Source organism: Grammomys surdaster, unplaced genomic scaffold (assembly GCF_004785775.1).
Source record: "Grammomys surdaster isolate TR1022 unplaced genomic scaffold, NIH_TR_1.0 523, whole genome shotgun sequence".
Taxonomy (NCBI): Eukaryota; Metazoa; Chordata; class Mammalia; order Rodentia; family Muridae; genus Grammomys; species Grammomys surdaster.
The window spans coordinates 83,958-103,120 of NW_021604942.1; the positions used below are offsets into that span (position 1 = coordinate 83,958).

The 19,163-nt window shown below is 43.0% G+C and overlaps 2 protein-coding genes across 4 annotated transcripts in view; one reads left to right on the top strand and one right to left on the bottom strand.

Annotated features, from left to right (window-relative positions):
• Window positions 1-17,541, top strand: part of LOC114633112 (protein FAM228A-like) — a 25,590-nt gene extending 8,049 nt beyond the window's left edge. The window contains exons 7-9 of the mRNA XM_028781736.1: window positions 13,307-13,448; window positions 16,314-16,450; window positions 17,216-17,541. Coding sequence (XP_028637569.1) covers window positions 13,307-13,448; window positions 16,314-16,450; window positions 17,216-17,240 — 304 coding nt within the window. The 3' untranslated portion in view covers window positions 17,241-17,541. The remainder of the gene's footprint in view (window positions 1-13,306; window positions 13,449-16,313; window positions 16,451-17,215) is intronic.
• A 503-nt stretch (window positions 17,542-18,044) lies between these two features.
• Window positions 18,045-19,163, bottom strand: part of Itsn2 (intersectin 2) — a 109,020-nt gene continuing 107,901 nt past the window's right edge. For all 3 annotated transcript variants that reach the window (XM_028781729.1, XM_028781730.1, XM_028781728.1), the window contains one exon: window positions 18,045-18,942. In XM_028781729.1, coding sequence (XP_028637562.1) covers window positions 18,785-18,942 — 158 coding nt within the window. In that variant the 3' untranslated portion in view covers window positions 18,045-18,784. The remainder of the gene's footprint in view (window positions 18,943-19,163) is intronic.

The window sequence follows — 19,163 nt, forward strand, 5'->3', positions numbered from 1 at the left end:
ATGGGGAATGAATCTGGGAGGAGCTAAGGGAGGCGTGAGGGATGATGTGATCAAAGTGCATTGTGTATATACATGTGTGAGATTCTCAATTAAACTACTAACTACTGCTAACTACCCACAGATTTCTCATGCATACATGGTGCTTACTGGTGTTTGAGACCAGAAAATGCTTTGTATTGAGGAACTGCGTTAGGACTGATTTTGTCCACAGAGTATTTGGAGTCCAGTATTTGGAGCCAATTCTCATCGTTAGGGAAGTAAGGCTGTATGGATAGAGGCAGGGATATTAGGGGTACTGCTAAAAAAACCTACAACAAAGTGTTTTATATATATGTGTCTGTATACATATGTATCACCTTTTATTTTTAATATTTTATATTTCAGAAGAGTCAGGGCTGCACAGAGAAATCCTGTCTCAAAAAACAAAACAATTATTTATAGCCTCCTGAGTTTTTCTATATAGAGCATAAATAGTAAGGGCTTTACTATTTACTGTTTTCCATTTCTTTTACCTTTTATTTCTTTCCTTTGTCTTATTAATTAAGATCTCTGGCACAAAGCTGAAGAGGCAAGAGTGAGTTTCTTTGGTTCATAAACCAAAGAGAAAGGTGCTCTTCCAAAGGACCCAAGTTCAAATCCCAGCACCCACATGATAGTTCACAACTGTCTGTAAGGGGACCCAATGCTCTCTCTGATCTCCATGGGGACTGCATACATGTGGTATACAGAAATACGTAGAGGCAAAACATAGAAATGTATCAGTCTCAGAAATAAATAAATATAAAAGAATCCCCTCCTGAAAGTTGCTCTGGCATTGCTCCATGGCTGTCCAGTGACTTCACAGTCATGAACAGTCCAGGGAGATGTCTGCTTCTTTCTGGTTGTTGCAATAAATGCACTTTGCAAATCTTCCCCGCTTGCACAGAAGCACAAGTCTCTCCTCCCTCCTCTGTTCCAGGCAGGGCTTTGCATTAGAGCGTGGTCTGGCCTCAGACTTCCAGCTCTGCTTCTCATGTACTAGATTGCAGGTGGCCACCAGTTGCTTCTCTGTCCCGTGTCCCTGGGAAGAGCAGTGCTGCTTCATCCCACCCCTGTGGTGTGTGCTGTGCACTACTCTCTCAGTTTCTTTCATCGTTAAGACCGTTTTTATTTGAACACTAACAGTTACAGACTTTCTCTGTGAGGAGGAGGCTGTCTGACTTTCCCCTCTCCATGCTCTCTCTCAGCTCCTCAGCCTTTGCTGTCACAGTCCCGCTAGCCTTCTTGTATCCTGGCCTTTTCCATCTAAAAGGTTGAAGGATCACTTCCCAATGTTAAACTCTTCAGTGGCTTCCTGTAACCCTCAAAGTGAAGTTTGGTCCTTACAGCCTGTGAGACACCGTATGAAATCTTATGTCTGTTATATATAGTGGATAACTCCTATTTCTTATCATCTGTTGTAGTTGAATAAACAGTGAAGTCAATTCAGAATCATCCTAAATAAGTTCAGCAGTCTCTGTGTGTGAAACAACCCTTTCTGCATAGTGAGAGTCAGGTACTATATTAAGAGACTCTTGAACATTTGACAACACCATGAGTATTGCATATAATTCAAATGTTTAAACTGACCTATAAGAACTCTCAGCCACATACATCTTCTGATTTATATCCTGCCTTTCCTGATTTATTGGCATTGGTGTAAAATGAAGGGGCTCCACATATTGGAGTTCCCTTTATTAGACGAGAGAATCCAATTAGTTCTTTTTATGAATTGGAGTCACTTGCTTTTAGGGTATCTGGTGTTAATCTCTCCCAAGAAGTTACTGCATACCCTTTGCCAATGTTCATCTTGTTCCCATAACGAGGCCATCTCTGTGTTAGTAAAAGGGACCACAATCTCAGCTGGATCCATTCCAGCTAATTGTCGAAGTCTCGTTTTTCCTTTTAGTATCAATTCAGAGACCTTCTCAATGTAGGTCTTTAGTTTCTTACTCTGTTTATGTGCTAAAAATATCCATTCTAAGATATAATCTTCCGTCTGGATGAGAATTCCTGTAGGAGAATGAGTAGAAGGTAAGATAACTAAGATACAAGCCGTCTTTGGATCAATACAATCTAGATGTGTATCCTGCAACTTCCTTTCCACCAAAGCGAACTCCTTCTCAGCCTCGGCTGATAGCTTCCTGGGGCTATTTAAATCTTTATCACCTTGTAAGGTTTGAAATAAATTGCTTAGCTCTTGAGTTGTCAAGCCAATCGCTGGCTGCAGACAGTTATAGCTATCAGTAGCTTCTGAAAATCATTAAGGGCCTTAACTGGCTTCCTCTAGTTTGCACTTTTTGTGGCCTAGCCTTTTGCAGACCTATTCTATACCCTAGATGATTAATAGAATCCCCTTTTTGTATTTCTTCAGGGGTAATTTGCAAACCCCAGCAAGTCAGAGGTGTCTTTTTTTTCTTCATCAAACATTCTTTCCAGAATATTTATATTGTTGGACTGTAAGATCCAACCCAGGGGATGCGCTCCCACAGAAACGCACACGGACAGGACTCGCTGCAATCACATGAGGTTCAGTTTAATGAAACTAGTGCACTAGGACTCTCTCGCATGCAGGCAAGAGAGCCCCGAACAAGAGCTGAGTATAGTATTTATGGGTACAGTACAGTTCACGAGGGCAAACCACAAAGTCTGACTTTTCTGGGTTCAGTCCCTAGGTGACTCAGATGATGACAAGGAGTGTCCTCTGTTTGTCCAGGTTTATTATGTTAAGGGCTCCTGATTCCTGGAATGTATCTAGTGCCCTGGGCTCTCCTTCCCTGCAGGTGGGTTCCCACTCCCATGGTCTGAGGAATGTTAATCAGCCTCCCCCTACCTCCTCTGAGTATTAATCCAGCAAGCGTCCTCTGACTAAGGAATATGCCCCTCCTGGGATGTGTCCTGAGACAGTGGGATTCTTTTAATCTCAAATTCAAACTGAGACCCGAAAATCTTACAATATCTGGATCAGCCAATAGGGTGTCATTTATATAATGATAAATAATGGATTGGTGAAATTCTTTTTGAATTATCTCCAATGGCTGTTGTACAGAATAGTGACACAAGGTAGGGCTATTTAATATTCCTTGTGACAGGACTTTCTAATGGTATTTTTTTACTGGGTGACCTCTACTGACGGTAGGTACTAAGAAAGCAAACCTTTTCTTACCATGTTCATGTAGAGGAATTGTGAAAAAGATCAATCACTATGATAGGCCATTCCTTAGGCAACAAGGAAGACATTGGGAGCTGATCTGTGGAAATCTCTCCTCCCCTGGCTCTATTTTGTCCTGCTCTCCCCCCACCCACTTCTCTCCACCATGAGAACCATTGTAAATGTGACGCAGTTCTAGTATTGCTTTTGCCATATCCTTCCAGTCTTGGAGGATTATTCTATTTTTAATAGACCAAGAAGTCAGGATTTTTTTTTTACAAAGGGAGAATGCATTCCAAAATTAGTGACACTTTCCTTAAATCTCCTCAGTTCTAACACATCCACAGGCTACCATTCGAGTTCCTAATAACCCCGTGGATGGTCATCATCTGGGGGGTCTTTGTTGTATACTAACCGGACAGACTAAAGTTTGTTTTCTAATAACCTTTGGTTGGCTTTCTCTAATTTTATCTTCTGTCTCTACTTGAATATTTTCTTTTTTTTTTTTAAAGTAAATATTTTTTTTTATTGGATGATTTATTTACATTTCCTATGTTGTCCCCTTACCCCATCCCCCACCACCCCCTCGGAACCCCCAATCCCCTCGCCCCTCCTCCTTCTTCTCTGTGGATGTAACCTCTATCTACCCCCCCCCACTCCCACCTCCCCATCCTCAAAATTCCCACCCCCTGGGGCATCCAGCCTTCATGAGGTCAAGGTTCTCTTCTTCCACCTATGCCCAACAGGGCCCTCCACTCTTACATATTCAGCTGAAGCCCTGTATCCCCCTCTAAGTGCTGCCAGGCTGGTGGTTTAGACCCTGGGAGCTGTGGTTGGTTGGTATTGTTGCTCTCCTCATGGTGCCATAAATCCTTTCAGCTCCTTCAGTCTTCACTCTAACTCCTCTATTGAGAACCCCATGATCAGTTCAATGGCTAGTTGTGAGCATCTGCCTCTGAATATGTCTGACTCTTGAAGGCCTCTGAGGAGATATCCATATCAGGCTCTTATCAGCATGCACTTGCTGTCTTCCACATCAGCATCTACCTTTGGTGATTGCACATGGGATAGATACTCAGGTGGGGTGGTCTTGAGACGGCCCCTCCTTCAGTTTCTGTCCCTCACTTTGTCTCCATATTTGCTCCCTTGAGTATTTTGTTGCTCCTTCTAAGAAGGACCGAATCACCCTCACTTGGTCTTCCTTCTTTATGGGCTTCATGTGGCCTGTGAGTTGCATCTTGGGCATTTCAAGGTTCTAGGCTAATATCCAATAATCAGTGAGTGAATACCATGTGTCTTCTTTTGTGATTGGCTTACCTCACTCAGGATGATAATTTCTAGTTCCATCCATTTACCTAGGAACCTCTCGAATTCATTGTTTTTAATAGCTGAGTAATACTCCATTGTGTAAATATACCACATTTTTTGAATCCATTCCTCAGTTGAAGGACATCTGGGTTCTTTCCAGCTCCTGGCTATTATAAATAAGGCTGCTATGAACATAGTTGAGCATATGTCCTTGTTATATGTTCGAGCATCTTCTGGGTATATGCCTAGGAGTGGTATAGCTGGATCCTCAGGTAATGCTATGTCCAATTTTCTGAGGAACCGCCAGACTGATTTCCAAAGTGGTTGCACCATCTTGCAGTCCCACCAACAATGGAGGAGTGTTCCTCTTTCTCCACACCCTCGCCAGCATCTACTATCACCTGAGTTTTTAATCTTAGCCATTCTGACTGGTGTGAGATGGAATCTCAGGGTTGTTTTGATTTGCATTTCCCTGACGACTAAGGATGCTGAACATTTCTTTAGATGCTTCTCGGCCATTCGAGTTTCTTCCGTTGAAAATTCTTTGTTAAGCTCTATACCCCATTTTTTAATAGGGTAATTTGGTTGTCTGGAGTCTAATTTCTTGAGTTCTTTGTATATATTGGATATTAGCCCTCTATCAGATGAAGGATTGGTAAAGATCTTTTCCCAATTTGTTGGTTGTCGTTTTGTCCTATTGACAGTGTCCTTTGCCTTACAGAAACTTTGCAATTTTATGAAGTCCCATTTGTCAATTCTCGATCTTAGAGCATATGCCATTGGAGTTCTGTTCAGGAACTTTTCCCCTGTGCCCAAGTATTCGAGGCTTTTCCCCACCTTCTCTTCTATTAGTTTCAGTGTATCTGGTTTTATGTGGAGGTCCTTTATCCACTTAGACTTGAACTTTGTACAAGGGGATAAGAATGGATCAATTTTCATTCTTCTACATGTTGTCTTCCAGTTGAACCAGCACCATTTGTTGAAAATGCTGTCCTTTTTCCACTGGACAGTTTTAGCTCCTTTGTCAAAGATCAAGTGACCATAGGAGTGTGGGTTCATTTCTGGGTCTTCAATTCTATTCCATTGATCTTCCTGCCTGTCTCTGTACCAATACCAGGTAGTTTTTATCACTATTGCTCTGTAGTACAGCTTGAGGTCAGGGATGGTGATTCCTCCAGAAGTTCTTTTATTGTTGAGAATAGTTTTCGCTATCCTGGGTTTTTTGTTATTCCATATGAATTTGAGAATTTCCTTTTCTAACTCTGTGAAGAATTGAGTTGGGATTTTAATGGGGATTGCATTGAATCTGTAGATTGCTTTTGGCAAGATGGCCATTTTTATTATATTAATCCTGCCAATCCATGAGCATGGGAGATCTTTCCATCTTCTGAGATCTTCTTCAATTTCTTTCTTCAGAGACTTGAAGTTCTTGTCATACAGGTCTTTCACTTGCTTGGTTAGATTCACACCAAGGTATTTTATATTATTTGCAACTATTGTGAAGGGTGTCATTTCCCTAATTTCTTTTTCAGTCTGTTTATCTTTCATGTAGAGGAAGGCTACTGATTTGTTTGAGTTGATTTTATAACCAGCCACTTTGCTGAAGTTGTTTATCAGGTTTAGGAGTTCTCTGGTGGAAGTTTGGGGGTCACTTAAGTATACTATCATATCATCTGCAAATAGCGATATTTTGACTTCTTCCTTTCCTATTTGTATCCCTTTGACTTCTTTTTGCTGTCTAATTGCTCTGGCTAAGACTTCCAGTATTATATTGAATAGGTAGGGGGAGAGTGGGCAACCTTGTCTAGTCCCTGATCTTCGTGGGATTGCTTCAAGTTTCTCTCCATTTAGCTTGATGTTGGCTACTGGTTTGCTGTAAATTGCTTTTACTATGTTTAGGTAGGGGCCTTGAATTCCTGATCTTTCCAAGACTTTTATCATGAAGGGATGTTGAATTTTGTCAAATGCTTTCTCAGCATCTAGTGAGATGATCATGTGTTTTTTTTCTTTGAGTTTGTTTATATAGTGGATTACATTGATGGATTTCCGAATATTGAACCATCCCTGCATTCCTGGGATAAAACCTACTTGATCATGATGGATGATTGTTTTGATGTGGTCTTGGATTCGGTTTGCTAGAATTTTATTGAGTATTTTTGCATCGATGTTCATAAGGGAGATTGGTCTGAAGTTCTCTTTCTTTGTCGGGTCCTTGTGGGGTTTGGGTATGAGTGTAATTGTAGCTTCATAGAACGAATTGGGTAGTGTTCCTTCTGTCTCTATTTTGTGGAATAGTTTGAAGAGAATTGGTATTAGGTCTTCCTTGAAGGTCTGATAGAATTCAGCACTAAAACCATCTGGTCCTGGGCTTTTTTTAGTGGGGAGGCTTTTGATGACTGCTGCTATTTCCTGAGGGGTTATGGGACTATTTAGATGGTTTATCTGCTCCTGGTTTAACTTCGGTACCTGGTATCTGTCTAGGAAATTGTCCATTTCATCCAGGTTTTCCAGTTTTGTTGAGTATAGGCCTTTGTAGTAAGATCTGATGATTTTTTGAATTTCTTCAGTTTCTGTTGTTATGTCTCCCTTTTCAGTTCTGAGTTTATTAATTTGGATACTGTCTCTGTGCCCTCTGGTTAATCTGGCTAACGGTTTATCTATCTTGTTGATTTTCTCAAAGAACCAACTCCTGGTTTTATTGATATTTTGTATTGTTCTTTCTGTTTCTATTTGGTTGATTTCAGCCCTGAGTTTGATTATTTCCTGCCTTCTACTCCTCCTGGGTGTATTTGCTTCTTTTTGTTCTAGAGCTTTTAGTTGTGCAGTCAACTTGTTAGTGTGTGCTCTTTCCAGTTTCTTTTTGTAGGCACTTAGAGCTATGAGCTTTCCTCTTAGCACTGCCTTCATGGAGTCCCACAAGTTTTGGTATGATGTGTCCTCATTTTCATTGAATTCTAAAAAGTCTTTTATTTCTTTCTTTATTTCTTCCTTGACCAAGTCATCATTGAGTAGAGAGTTGTTCAGTTTCCATGTGCACGTGGGTTTTCCATTGGTTTTGTCATTATTAAAGACCAGTCTTAGTCCGTGGTGATCTGATAAGATGCAAGGGATTATTTCAATCTTTTTGTATCTGTAGAGGCTTGTTTTGTGACCAATTATATGGTCTATTTTGGAGAAGGTACCATGAGGTGCTGAGAAAAAGGTATATTCTTTTGTTTTAGGATGAAATGTTCTATAGATGTCTGTTAAGTCCATTTGGTTCATAACTTCTGTTAATTTCAAAGTGTCTCTGTTTAGTTTCTGTTTCCATGATCTGTCCATTGCTGACAGTGGGGTGTTGAAATCCCCCACTATTATTGTGTGAGGTGTAATGTGTGTTTTGAGCTTTAGTAAAGTTTCTTTTATGTATGTAGGTGCCCTTGCATTTGGAGCATAGATGTTCAGAATTGAGAGTTCACCTTGGTAGATTTTTCCTTTGATGAGTATGAAGTGTCCTTCCTTATCTTTTTTGATTAATTTTGGATGAAAGTCGATTTTATTTGATATTAGAATGGCTACTCCAGCTTGTTTCTTGGGACCATTGGCTTGAAAAATTGTTTTCCACCCTTTTATTCTGAGGTAGTGTCTGTCTTTGTCACTGAGGTGCGTTTCTTGTATGCAGCAAAATTCTGGGTCCTGTTTGTGTATCCAGTCTGATAGTCTGCGTCTTTTTATTGGGGAATTGAGACCATTGATGTTAAGAGATATTAAGGAAAAATGATTGTTGCTTCCTGTTATTTTTGTTATTAGAGGTAAAGTTATGTTTGTATCTTCTTTTGGGGTTGTTGGAAGATTACTTACTTGCTTTTTCTAGGTTGTAGTTTCCCTCCTTGTGTTGGCATTTTCCATCAATTATCCTTTGAAGTGCTGGGTTTGTGGGAAGATATTGTGCAAATTTGGTTTTGTCATGGAATATCTTGGTTTCACCATCTATAGTGATTGAGAGTTTTGCTGGGTATAGTAATCTGGGCTGGCAATTGTGTTCTCTTAGTGTCTGTATGATGTCAGTCCAGGCTCTTCTGGCTTTTATAGTCTCTGGTGAGAAGTCTGGTGTAATTCTTATAGGTCTGCCTTTATATGTTACTTGACCTTTTTCCCTTACTGCTTTTAGTATTTTTTCTTTGTTTTGTGCATCTGATGTTTTGATTATTATGTGACGGGAGGTATTTCTTTTCTGGTCTAGTCTATTTGGTGTTCTGTAGGCTTCTTGTATGTTTATGGGCATCTTGTTCTTTAGGTTAGGGAAGTTTTCCTCAATAATTTTGTTGAAGATATTTACTGGCCCTTTAAGTTGAGAATCTTCATTCTCATCTATACCTATTATCCTTAGGTTTGGTCTTCTCATTGTGTCCTGGATTTCCTGGATGTTTTGAGTTAGGAGTTTTTTGCATTTTGCATTTTCTTTGACAACTGTGTCAATATTTTCCACCGTATCTTCTGCATTTGAGATTCTCTCTTGTATTCGGTTGGTGATGCTTGCGTCTGTGACTCCTGATCTCTTTCTTAGGTTTTCTATCTCCATGGTTGTCTCCCTTTGAACTTTCTTTATTGTTTCTATTTCTAGTTTCAGATCCTGAATGTTTTTGTTTAATTCCTTCTTTGTGTTTTCTTGCATTTCTTTAAGGGATTTCTGTGATTCCTCTTTAAGGGCTTCTATCTGTTTACTTGTACTCTCCTGTATTTCTTTAAGGGAGTTACTTAATTCCTTCTTATAATCCTCTATCATCATCATGAGAGGTGATTTTAATTCTGAATCCTGCTTTTCAGGTGTGATGGGGTGTTCAGGGCTTGCTATATTGGGAGAACTGGGCACTGATGATGCCAAGAAACTTTGGTTTCTGTTGCTTATGTTCTTGCGCTTACCTTTCGCCATCTGGTTAACTCTAGTGGTACCTGCCCTCACTGTGTAAAACTGGAGTCTGTATTTCCAGTTATCTTGCTTATTGCAGAGCTCCTCAGGGTCCAGAGGTCTCCGTGGTCTTATGCTCCTAATCTCCTGGGTGGAAGAACTCCTGGGACTCAGGCCACCTCTTGGATCTGGAAATCCTTCTGCTCTGAGTGCAGTGGGTCCTCGATGACTCAGGATTCAGTTTCAGCTGCTCTGAGTGCAGTGGCTCCAGCTGCTCTGAGTGCAGTGGCTCCAGCTGCTCTGAGTGCAGTGGCTCCTGGATGACTCAGGATTCAGTTTCTCAACAGGACAGGAGCAGACCGACTCTGTGTCTGCTCCAGCCCAGAGGACCAGGCAGGGGAGGAAGGGAAGTGGAATTCCGGAGGGGCGGGGTTTGGGTAGCTGCTGTGCCCTGGATGTCCCTGGCTCCCCGATGTATCTCTGGGGTTTAGGGAGTGAGATGGAGTTCTTACCAGCTGCTCTGAGTGCAGTGGCTCCTGGATGACTCAGGATTCAGTTTCTCAACAGGACAGGAGCAGACCGTCTCTGTGTCTGCTCCAGCCCAGAGGACCAGGCAGGGGCAGAAGGGCGAGTATTTTCTTTAACTGAGATTCTAAATTCCTCCCTTAAGGTCTGTGTCTGTGTCCATGCTTCATTATCTCTCCCTTTGTCACTCTGCCTGCTCCTTGAGTTCCTGTATTCTCTGCTCAAGGTTCTGCCTCCACATTTTAACTTTTTCTTTATATTGCAACTCTGATATTTTGTTATCTATTTTATTTTGATTATTAATTTTAAAAGGTTATTCTTCAAGTCTTGCTTCTAATCCTTATTATTTTCTCTCTGCTGCTCAGTCTGACCTGTGAGTTCTTGTATCCTTTGTTCTAGCATCTTTTCCAGCTCCTGTCTCCCTCCTTCAATTTCACCTTTCTGTCGTTTATTCTGATCTATAATTTCCTGTGTCTTCAATTCTAGTGTGTTCTTTAGGCCATGTTGCCAAGTCTTAAATTTTTCTTTCTGTTGTTCATGTTACTCTATAATTTCTTGTATCTTATATTCTAGGCCCAGCTTCCATAATCTTAATTTCTCTTTATGTTGTGATTCTGATATTGCAGCATCTGTCCTATTTTGATTTGCTAGCTTTAGTAAATTATCCTCTAGACTTTGCTTCCAAATTTTATCTCTATCTCCTTGGTGTTCAGCTTGATGTGTGAATTGTTGAATCCCTTTTTTCTAGTGTCTCTTCCAGCTCCTGTCTCTAACCTTTATTTTCTTCTTTCTGTTACTTATCTTGACCTATAAAATCCTGAACCTTTAGTTCTAGTGTTACCTATAGTCTCTTTTCTAAGGCAAGGAATTTTTTTATCTAGGGCCCTGTCTTTTGAGAAGACAAAGTAGATCAAGAGAATAAATATTGCTATACTGGTAATGACAAGGTGTCTATTTCCTTTAAATCCATCCCTGTCAAACCATTCAGAATATCATCCCTTAAAGCCCAAAAGATATTGTGTTTCTCATCTTTAAGTATCAATGTATGATACTTATTACTTGATCCAGAGCCCTTTGAACCTTTGTCTCCCTCTGTGTTCAATTCATAGTCTGGCTGTCCATGTCCTGTGTAGATGTGGAGGATACGGGGAAGCAAACACAGAAAGGCTCTCTCAGGCATATATGCTCCAGTCAGTTCACTGTGTCTGCCCAAGTCCAACTCCAGGCTGGGGTGCTGCCCCTGGCTGTAGCTGTCTGCCTGGGGCTTGGAGAGGAAGCCTCTCTGCAGTTCTCTGTAGGCCCCTCAGTTCCAGTCAGCTTTCATTCCACACACTGCTACAGCCTAGATTGCTGCCCTAGCCTTGTATTGGGGATGAGGGGAGGGGCAGTGATCTTTTATCTCAGGTTAGTTGAGTTCTAATTGATATATTGGGCACCATTTTGTTGCAGTAAATCTCCACCCCCAAGAAGCCCATGCAAGGAAAACACAACTCAGTTGTATATTTATAAACTGCACGCCTATATTGGGCAGATTTGCCTCTACACCACTTTCTTCCCCAGCTATGAAATCCCTGCTATTGTAGTTTCTCCAGGCCTTGGGCTTCTGCTCCATCTTCCTTCCAACTCTCCCCCGTCCTCCTCCGTTCAGTCTCCTCCAACTCTTTCTTTTTTTCTTTCTCTTTCTTGCTTCCTTCCTTTCTTTCTTTCTTTCTTTCTTTCTTTCTTTCTTTCTTTCTTTCAAGATTTATTTATTTATTATATGTAAGTACACTGTAGCTGTCCTCAGACCAGAAGAGGGCATCAGATCTCATTACAGATGGCTGTGAGCCACCATGTGGTTGCTGGGATTTGAACGCAGGACCCCAGAAAAGCAGTCAGTGCTTTCAACCGCTGAGCCATCTCTCCAGTCCCCTCCAACTCTTTCTCCCCTCCTCTTCCTGTCTTGCCTGGGAAACCAGCCTCCTCATTTTTGTCTAACGATTGGCTATTTGTCATCTTTCCAATCAGATAATTAAGGGAAATTCCTCTATAGTACTACCCCTCAACAAGCAGACCTTGAGTTCTGGATGTTGTGGTAATTTCTTACCCCAATAAGCACGTACAAAGAACATATAATCTAGTTAATATATTTATAAGCTATATGTCTAGATTGGGCAGATCTATCACTATATTGATTTATTCCCCAGCTATGAGACCCCTTGTTACTTGTGGCTTCTCCAAACCATGTGCTTCTGTTCTATCTTCCTTCCCCATCCTCTTCCTCTGTTCTCTGAGACCTCTTGTCCCACCTTTCCCCTTCACTGCGTAATCATTGGCTCTAGCCTTTATTTGACCAGTCAGGATGGGGAGAAGGTTCAGTGAGATCACCTGAGTAGGTGATCTCCTCCTCGTTGGGGACAGCCCCTTTTGAGGAAGTAGAATTAACATCAAATATAAACAGCAGGAAGGCAACCCACAACAGCTGGGGCATGCCCTGTTTATCTTGATGTTTCCAGTGTATAGACGTTGAACAAATTCTTATGAGATAGATAAGGGATGAGGAAAGAGAAGGCTTATCTCCTTAGTAGGGATAGGCAACGACTCTCTGAGGGGACATGTCCAGAGGGCTCCTTGTTTAATGAAGGAAAGAACTTAAGAGTGATACACTTGACTAACCAGGGACAGTTGATTACAAAAAGTAGAATCTTTCTCAAGTAAAAAAATGGAGAAGGCGGGATACATTAGAAAGCCCCCTTATATAATCAGCAAGAAAGCCAGGCTGCTTGAGGACCACAACCGCGTCTACTCCTTGAGACTGTGCTTCTCCATCACTTCTCTTTGACAAGCAGCTTCCTGTTTCTGTTCTCTCTGCTTTGTGCATGTGCTGCCAAGGAGTTGTGCAGTTCTCCTTGGCTTTCTGGTACCTACAGGCTGCCTGATGGCTCCTCTGTTCCAAGCTTGGTCTCAGGATTGATGCACCACTTCAGCTGCAGCTGGAGAAAGGTCCCATGACTCACCTGATAGTTGTGTTAGCCTACTTCACCTGTGGCACTTGACTGACAAAAGGTTTATTTAGCTCACATTTTAGAAGGATAAAGTTTGCAGTCAAGTAGCCTCAATTGCTTTGGGCCTCTGATAGGGTAGCACACCACAGCAGAAGTTTCTGTAGGGTTAGACTGCTCAGGAAACAGGGAGAAAGAGAAAGGAAGAGACCAGGGTTCCACAGTCCTTTCATCCCCAGACTTCAGCACCTCCTATACTAACCTCATCCTTCAGGTCCACAGCATCCCCACATGTACCGTTAGGGAACATTATCCGAAGCAGAACAGATGAATAGGCACCAGTGATGTCTAGCCACGGAATATCATGTTTTCAATAACGTTTGAATGGTAGAATTGTTTGTGCTGAGTTGAGATTTTTTTCTCTTTTCTTCTCAGTTCTCAAAAGCCTGTCTGTATGTTAAAGTCCCATCTGCCTAAGGAGGAGAAGACAGTCAATCCAAGCCAGATTTTTTTTGAAAGGCAATTCCAAGCCTCAAGGCTCAGCCAGGATATCAAAGAGGCTGAAAAGAAGGGTCCGGTAAGCTGAGGTCTGGGAGTGGAGCTGTGTGGGCAAGGTTTGCAATACCCACTGTGCAGGGAGCACTAGTGCCAGAGTGGAGCCTGGCAAAGCCCTCCCTCACAGAGCAGACAGTAGCCAAAGTGTGGAGTGAAAAGACAGAGGCAGCAGGGAGCACTCGTTTCATGTTGTGAGATGGTGGGAAGCCAGGAACTCAGTTCTTCTCCCTGATGGGTGCTGAGCAGGGAAGAGACCCAGAAACACAGACTATGTGGGTTCCTGAATCCCACAAGTCTTTACAAGGTGAGGGCCAAGAAGCCTGGCCAGAGCTGGCTCCAGTGACTTCAGCTCTCCTCTTTCCCCACCCTTTTGTTTTCTGATAGTTTCCTACCATTCACTATTCATTACACAGAAAACAGACCAAATAGTTTGCTTGTAGCCTGGGGTGATGGTGCACATCTGTAATCCTGGCAGGAGGATAAAAACTGTAGACCAGCGTCTGGAGAGATGAATTAGCTGTTAAGAGCACTAGCTGCTCTTTTTGAGGACCTAGGCTGAGTCCCAGCACCCACACAGCGACTAACAACCTTCCAGTTCCAAGAGATCTGATGCCTTCTTCTGGCCTCCGTGCATACTGCATGTGTCTAGTGCACACACACATGCAGGCAAAACACCCATACATATAACATTTTTAAAAATGAAAGAATTTGAGGCCAGCCTGCACACACAGCAAGATCCTGTCTCAAAACACTACCACCATCAGCAACAAAAATTGTAATTCAATTATAATAGGACATTTTACAGATGGAAGCGTATGAAGAGGGATGGAGCACAGTGGGCTCTTGTAGAACTTACAAAGGAGTTTTCTCGGCACAGGTTTTGCCTACAGAGCTAACAAGTGCTCAGGCTCCTGGCCCCTCTCTCTCCCCCTTCTCTTCCTCTGACACCTGCAGCTTAGAGCCCCTGGGACTGCAGCACACAGTACACGGGCGCCTGCCTCTTCTGCAGGCTGTTCCCTTCACCTCTGCCACATGTGGAAGCTAGGACAGGTCCCTCTCCAGCTTGAAATCAGAAATCGGAGAACTTCATACACATGTACAATGAAACATCCTATCTACCCCATATTTTCCCCAACTCCCCCCGAAATCACTCTCAACACAGCTCCTTCCCAAATTCATATAATTGTCTTCTACTTCTCCTTTGATAACCTGTTAAGTGCAGTTAGCACTGCCCATATGTGTATGTGGGGCCATCCACAATGTGTGAGGAACCTACCACTGTCAGCACATTAAAGCAAAGAAAAAGATTCTCCCTTCCTTGGCAGCTATAAACTACCAATAGCTCTCAATAAGGCATGGGGTCGTGTGATCACCTCACCCCACCATCTATGCCAGAATTCTTGCTGGATTGACTAAGTACTACAACTGCTGTGAGTTCATAAAGGCAACAGCCATGCCAAGTTCATAGCGCTCCTCTCCAGTATCACACACACACACACACACGCACACATGCACATTCATGGCAATTCACCTGCCTCTGCCTCTCTAGTGCTGTGCCACTACTCCTGGCTCTTAGACTCTACCCCGTCTTTCTCAATGTCCCCTGAGCCTTCCTCAGTGTCAACCACCCTGGGGGTGGTTGTGGGGCATCGAGAATGGTGCCCTGTGTAGGGCTGGGCACACAAATCTCTATTCTCTGCACGGTAATCAAATGTTTTGTGACCCAACTTATAATACTCAGTTGTGATATTCTCAGTCTCTTTAGAAACAAATTCTCCCTTCAGGCAGATCCAATCTTGAGATCTCGAGAAAGGACTTGGTTATCTACAGAGGTCACACTCAACAACTGTGTTGTCAAGTGACACGTAAATAGAAAAAACCTCCTAATTCCGAAGCGCTTGGTTTTTGTCTGGGCCTCTCTCCTGTGATCCTGAGTCATTATGGCTCATTAGCTACAAGTTGGACATGCCTGCTGGGATGGGAGTTTCTGTATACACATCCTACTGTCTGTGTGTCTGTACTGTCTGTGTGTCTGTCTGTGTCCATCTCTCTTTACTCTCTGCTCTCCCCTTCGCTGTGTAGAATGGGTCTTAGATCCTAATGTGGATTCTACTGCCATGGTGGAAGAGGCTCCCTGCTGCCACTGTAAGGTTAAAAAAAAAAAAAAAACTGGAGCGAGTGGTTTCTTTTTTCTTGTTAAATAATTTTTTAAAGATTTGTTTATTTTATGTATGTGTACTCTATCTGCATGTACACCTGCACGCCAGAAGAGGGCGTCAGATCCCATTACAGATGGTTGTAAGCCAACATGTGGTTGCTGGGAATTGAACTTAGGACCTCTGGAAGAGCAGTCGGTGCTCTAACTGCTGAGAGGGTATTTTAAATGCAAGTCTTATCTTCTGTTCATACACCAGTAGTGAGGAGATCTGCACGTTGGCAGACTCCTCCCCTTTAGGGCATTGGGGTCTTTGCCATCTTTAGTATCTGGCTTCTGAGGACTCCTTCCTGATTTTGTTTTTTTTTTTTTTTTAATGTGGGACAGGACAGAAGGCAGTAAGTTGTTTTTTCTCTTAGCACCCAGTCATATGGCTGTCTCTAACTATAGGGTGCAAGGTGCTGAGGAAGGCAGCCCCTGGAGGGTCTGAACAGTGGAGGGGATTCAGTGGAGGGGATTGCTTTGGGGACAGCTAGTCACCTCTGCCATACCATAAAGGTAGGTAGAATTGAAGAAATGGAAAGGCTCATCTGCAAACAAAGGTGAGGCAAGCAGACTGGCTAGGAACCTGTCTGAAAGGCAGAAGGGCTAGGAGTGAGGGAAGGTCTGCAGGGTCCCTCCTCTCGTGGGGGCCTGCTTCACCGACACACAGTCCCTGTCTTCTGTGAACAGGTTTTAGGGACTCGGCCACAGAGACCATGCTCCTGGGCAGCAGCAGATAGCACGCAGAGGCCATCATCTGTGGGAAGAAGAGTGATGACAGCTGAGATCCTGGGGAAGCATCTGGCCTCCCTGCAGCAGGCAGCCATGTCAGGCCTGCAGTGGTCCTAGCTTTGCCCCGTCACCTCTTACATGCAACTGCACATACTGACGGTGTAGCTTTTCTCTAGGTAGGAAGCTATAGCAAGAAATATCCAAATAACAGCAGCTAGATTTTCAAGTTCTGGCTGTGATCTAGGAAGTCTGTGTGGTGTTTTTGTTTCATTGAAACATTTAACAGCATGACAGCTTTATCATCTCCCAGAATTTAGTGCTCAAAAGGGCTCTGTGCCTGGCTTGGGGACAGTTCCCAGCTCAAAGCTCAGGGCTTTATTCAAGTTCAGTCCTGCTCCTGCTCCAGGGTGCTCTCCTCACAGATACTCAGGCATAGAAGTGGGAACAAATCTGCATGCTGCTTCTGTGGGCACTGAAGGGGCTTGACAAGAACCCCCACCCAGAGGGGACTTCTAGCTGTGTGAGGGCTCTCTGCTTCCTAGTGACAGAAGGAGTCTCTTCACATCCTCTAGAAAGTTGGGCTCACATTTCTGTGGAGAAGAGAACTCAGAGGCAGATCTGGGTCACTAGGTGAAGAGGACAACTGGAGTTGCTGGTTGTTCCCTCTCTAGTCATCAAAGTCATATGACTCAGATCCTGAGGGCTCCTGTGTCTTAAATCTGACCAAGGTATCCTGATTGTTGAGCAATAGAGACACAATACTAGTCACACTCACCTCAGTGAGGATTAAAGTCCCCACAGTCCTGGGAAGAGTAAGAGTGATGCAAACTTGCTGGATTGGCATGTCATACTCCACACAGGGCTGTCTGCAGCAACTCTCCCTGACTTCAGTTGCATCTTGATTCAGCACCAACAAAACCTGCTCCCCCAAACCCAGGAAAGCCGGAGTAGGCTTGCTCAATAGGCTGTGCCTGGTTCTTCAAAGCTCCTTGTAGATAAGCAGGATGCTGCTTGTTTCAGTTTTAGGTACCAGGGAAAGGCTCTTTTCTGTTTTAACCAGTGGTGCTGTGGTCTGTATCTGCGGTCAGTAAGGGATGAGTCTTTAAAATCAATCTCAATACACTGAACTGTGTTCTCAAGTGAGTCAGCCAGTGATTATATTTAAATAAAAATGGGGAGAATGGAAGAGCTCTGAGTTACTCTTTGAGCTGCTTGGAAAAAGCTGTTGCCTTAGCATCCAAGTGATCCTTTCAAAGGGTGAGGATTTTGTGTTCAAAAATTAGTTAAATATTTTAAAAAATTATATTTCAGTAGCCAAAGGCCAAACTAGCAGTATGGATCTGGCTCTGACAGGACAGGAGACAGGATGTGATCAGGATACTGGAGCTGCAGAGCAACAGATGTGCAGACAGTCCTGACATGTGCCTTTCACCCTTCTTTGTGGGTCACCCCTTTGGTTCAGACTGGCCAAGCACAGCTCCTATGCACTTCACCCACCCACAAAAATCACCAGTGAAATAAAGCCCCAGAAACTTGACAGAGATGTCCACAAAGCCCTGGGCAGGCTAGTAGGAGGGTCAGGCAGCTCTCCTGGCCCCACCTCACCCTCTCCTCCTGGCTTCATTATAAACAACTTCTGAAAGTAACCATTAAAAGCCTTTCACATAAAGAGTCAAGCTTTGAAAGGAGTTACATTCATAAACTTATACTTTTATTCTCTTTCTGTACATGTTGGCAATGATAAAGCTTAAAGATGCATGTTCTATGAAATATGCAAAACAAGGAATTTACATAAATAATTTATACTTCAGAAAATTAAAGTTGAAAAATACTCCCACATTATTAGAGTTCACAGTATATTTAAAGTACATCAAGCTTTTCTCCTTATAGTTCAAACTATACTGTCTTAGCAGAGAATGATAAACTCTAATCAGAATAAAACGATCAAGTTCTGTCTATTCAGTGCACAAGTGGATGCTATTTCAGTATCAGGCCGCACAAGCCCCAAGGCTGCAGCATTTCATCTCAGCCCTTCACCTCCTGAGTGCTGTGACCCAGCAGAGGTCACATAGTGTGGAATGGTTCCAGCATCACCAACTCCACAGTGGACACATTTGCCAAGTGGTAACATCTGGTGGTCTGATGCCTCATTTCCACATAATACTTTTATAGCCCTGAAAATGGAAACCCTGGCATCTGACACAGCGGAGTGTGTTAACACGAGTACAAGGCACTGTGCTGTGGCATTTGCTTAAAAGATCATGTTTGCATAGATTGCTAGCAATTTAGTGTGCAATAAAATACAGGCCCAGCGAGTGTGGCTTTTTGATGGATGAAGCCATGTGATGCTCCTCTGCCCCAGGAGAGCAAAATCTCTCTTTAGACCCAGCCTTGTGGGCAGCTCCCCTGGTGCTGGCTTCTCCAGGCCCTCAAAGGAGAGTTTTTTGTTCAAAGAGTTGCAGGTCAAAGCGGACCCAGACTTCTCCAGTGGGAACTTCGTGCAGTAGTAATCGGCGGGTGGTGGGGCCTTTGCTTTCCTGTTCTGTTCGGATTTTTGCCACTGGAACTTCAGTACGACCCAGGAAGTCTGGGAAATAAACATCATGTGAGGATCAGGTATCTTTGTTCCCATTAAGATTTAAAAACTCCCAAGCAGGAGAGTCTGAAATAGCATTTACACAACTTTCAAACACTGAATGGATCTCTGATACTGACAGCAGACAAATGTACAGTGACAGCTGCCTATGTGGAATGTTCTACCCATCCAGGACTGGCCAGTGTTTCCCTTATGTATACAGGTAGTGGCTG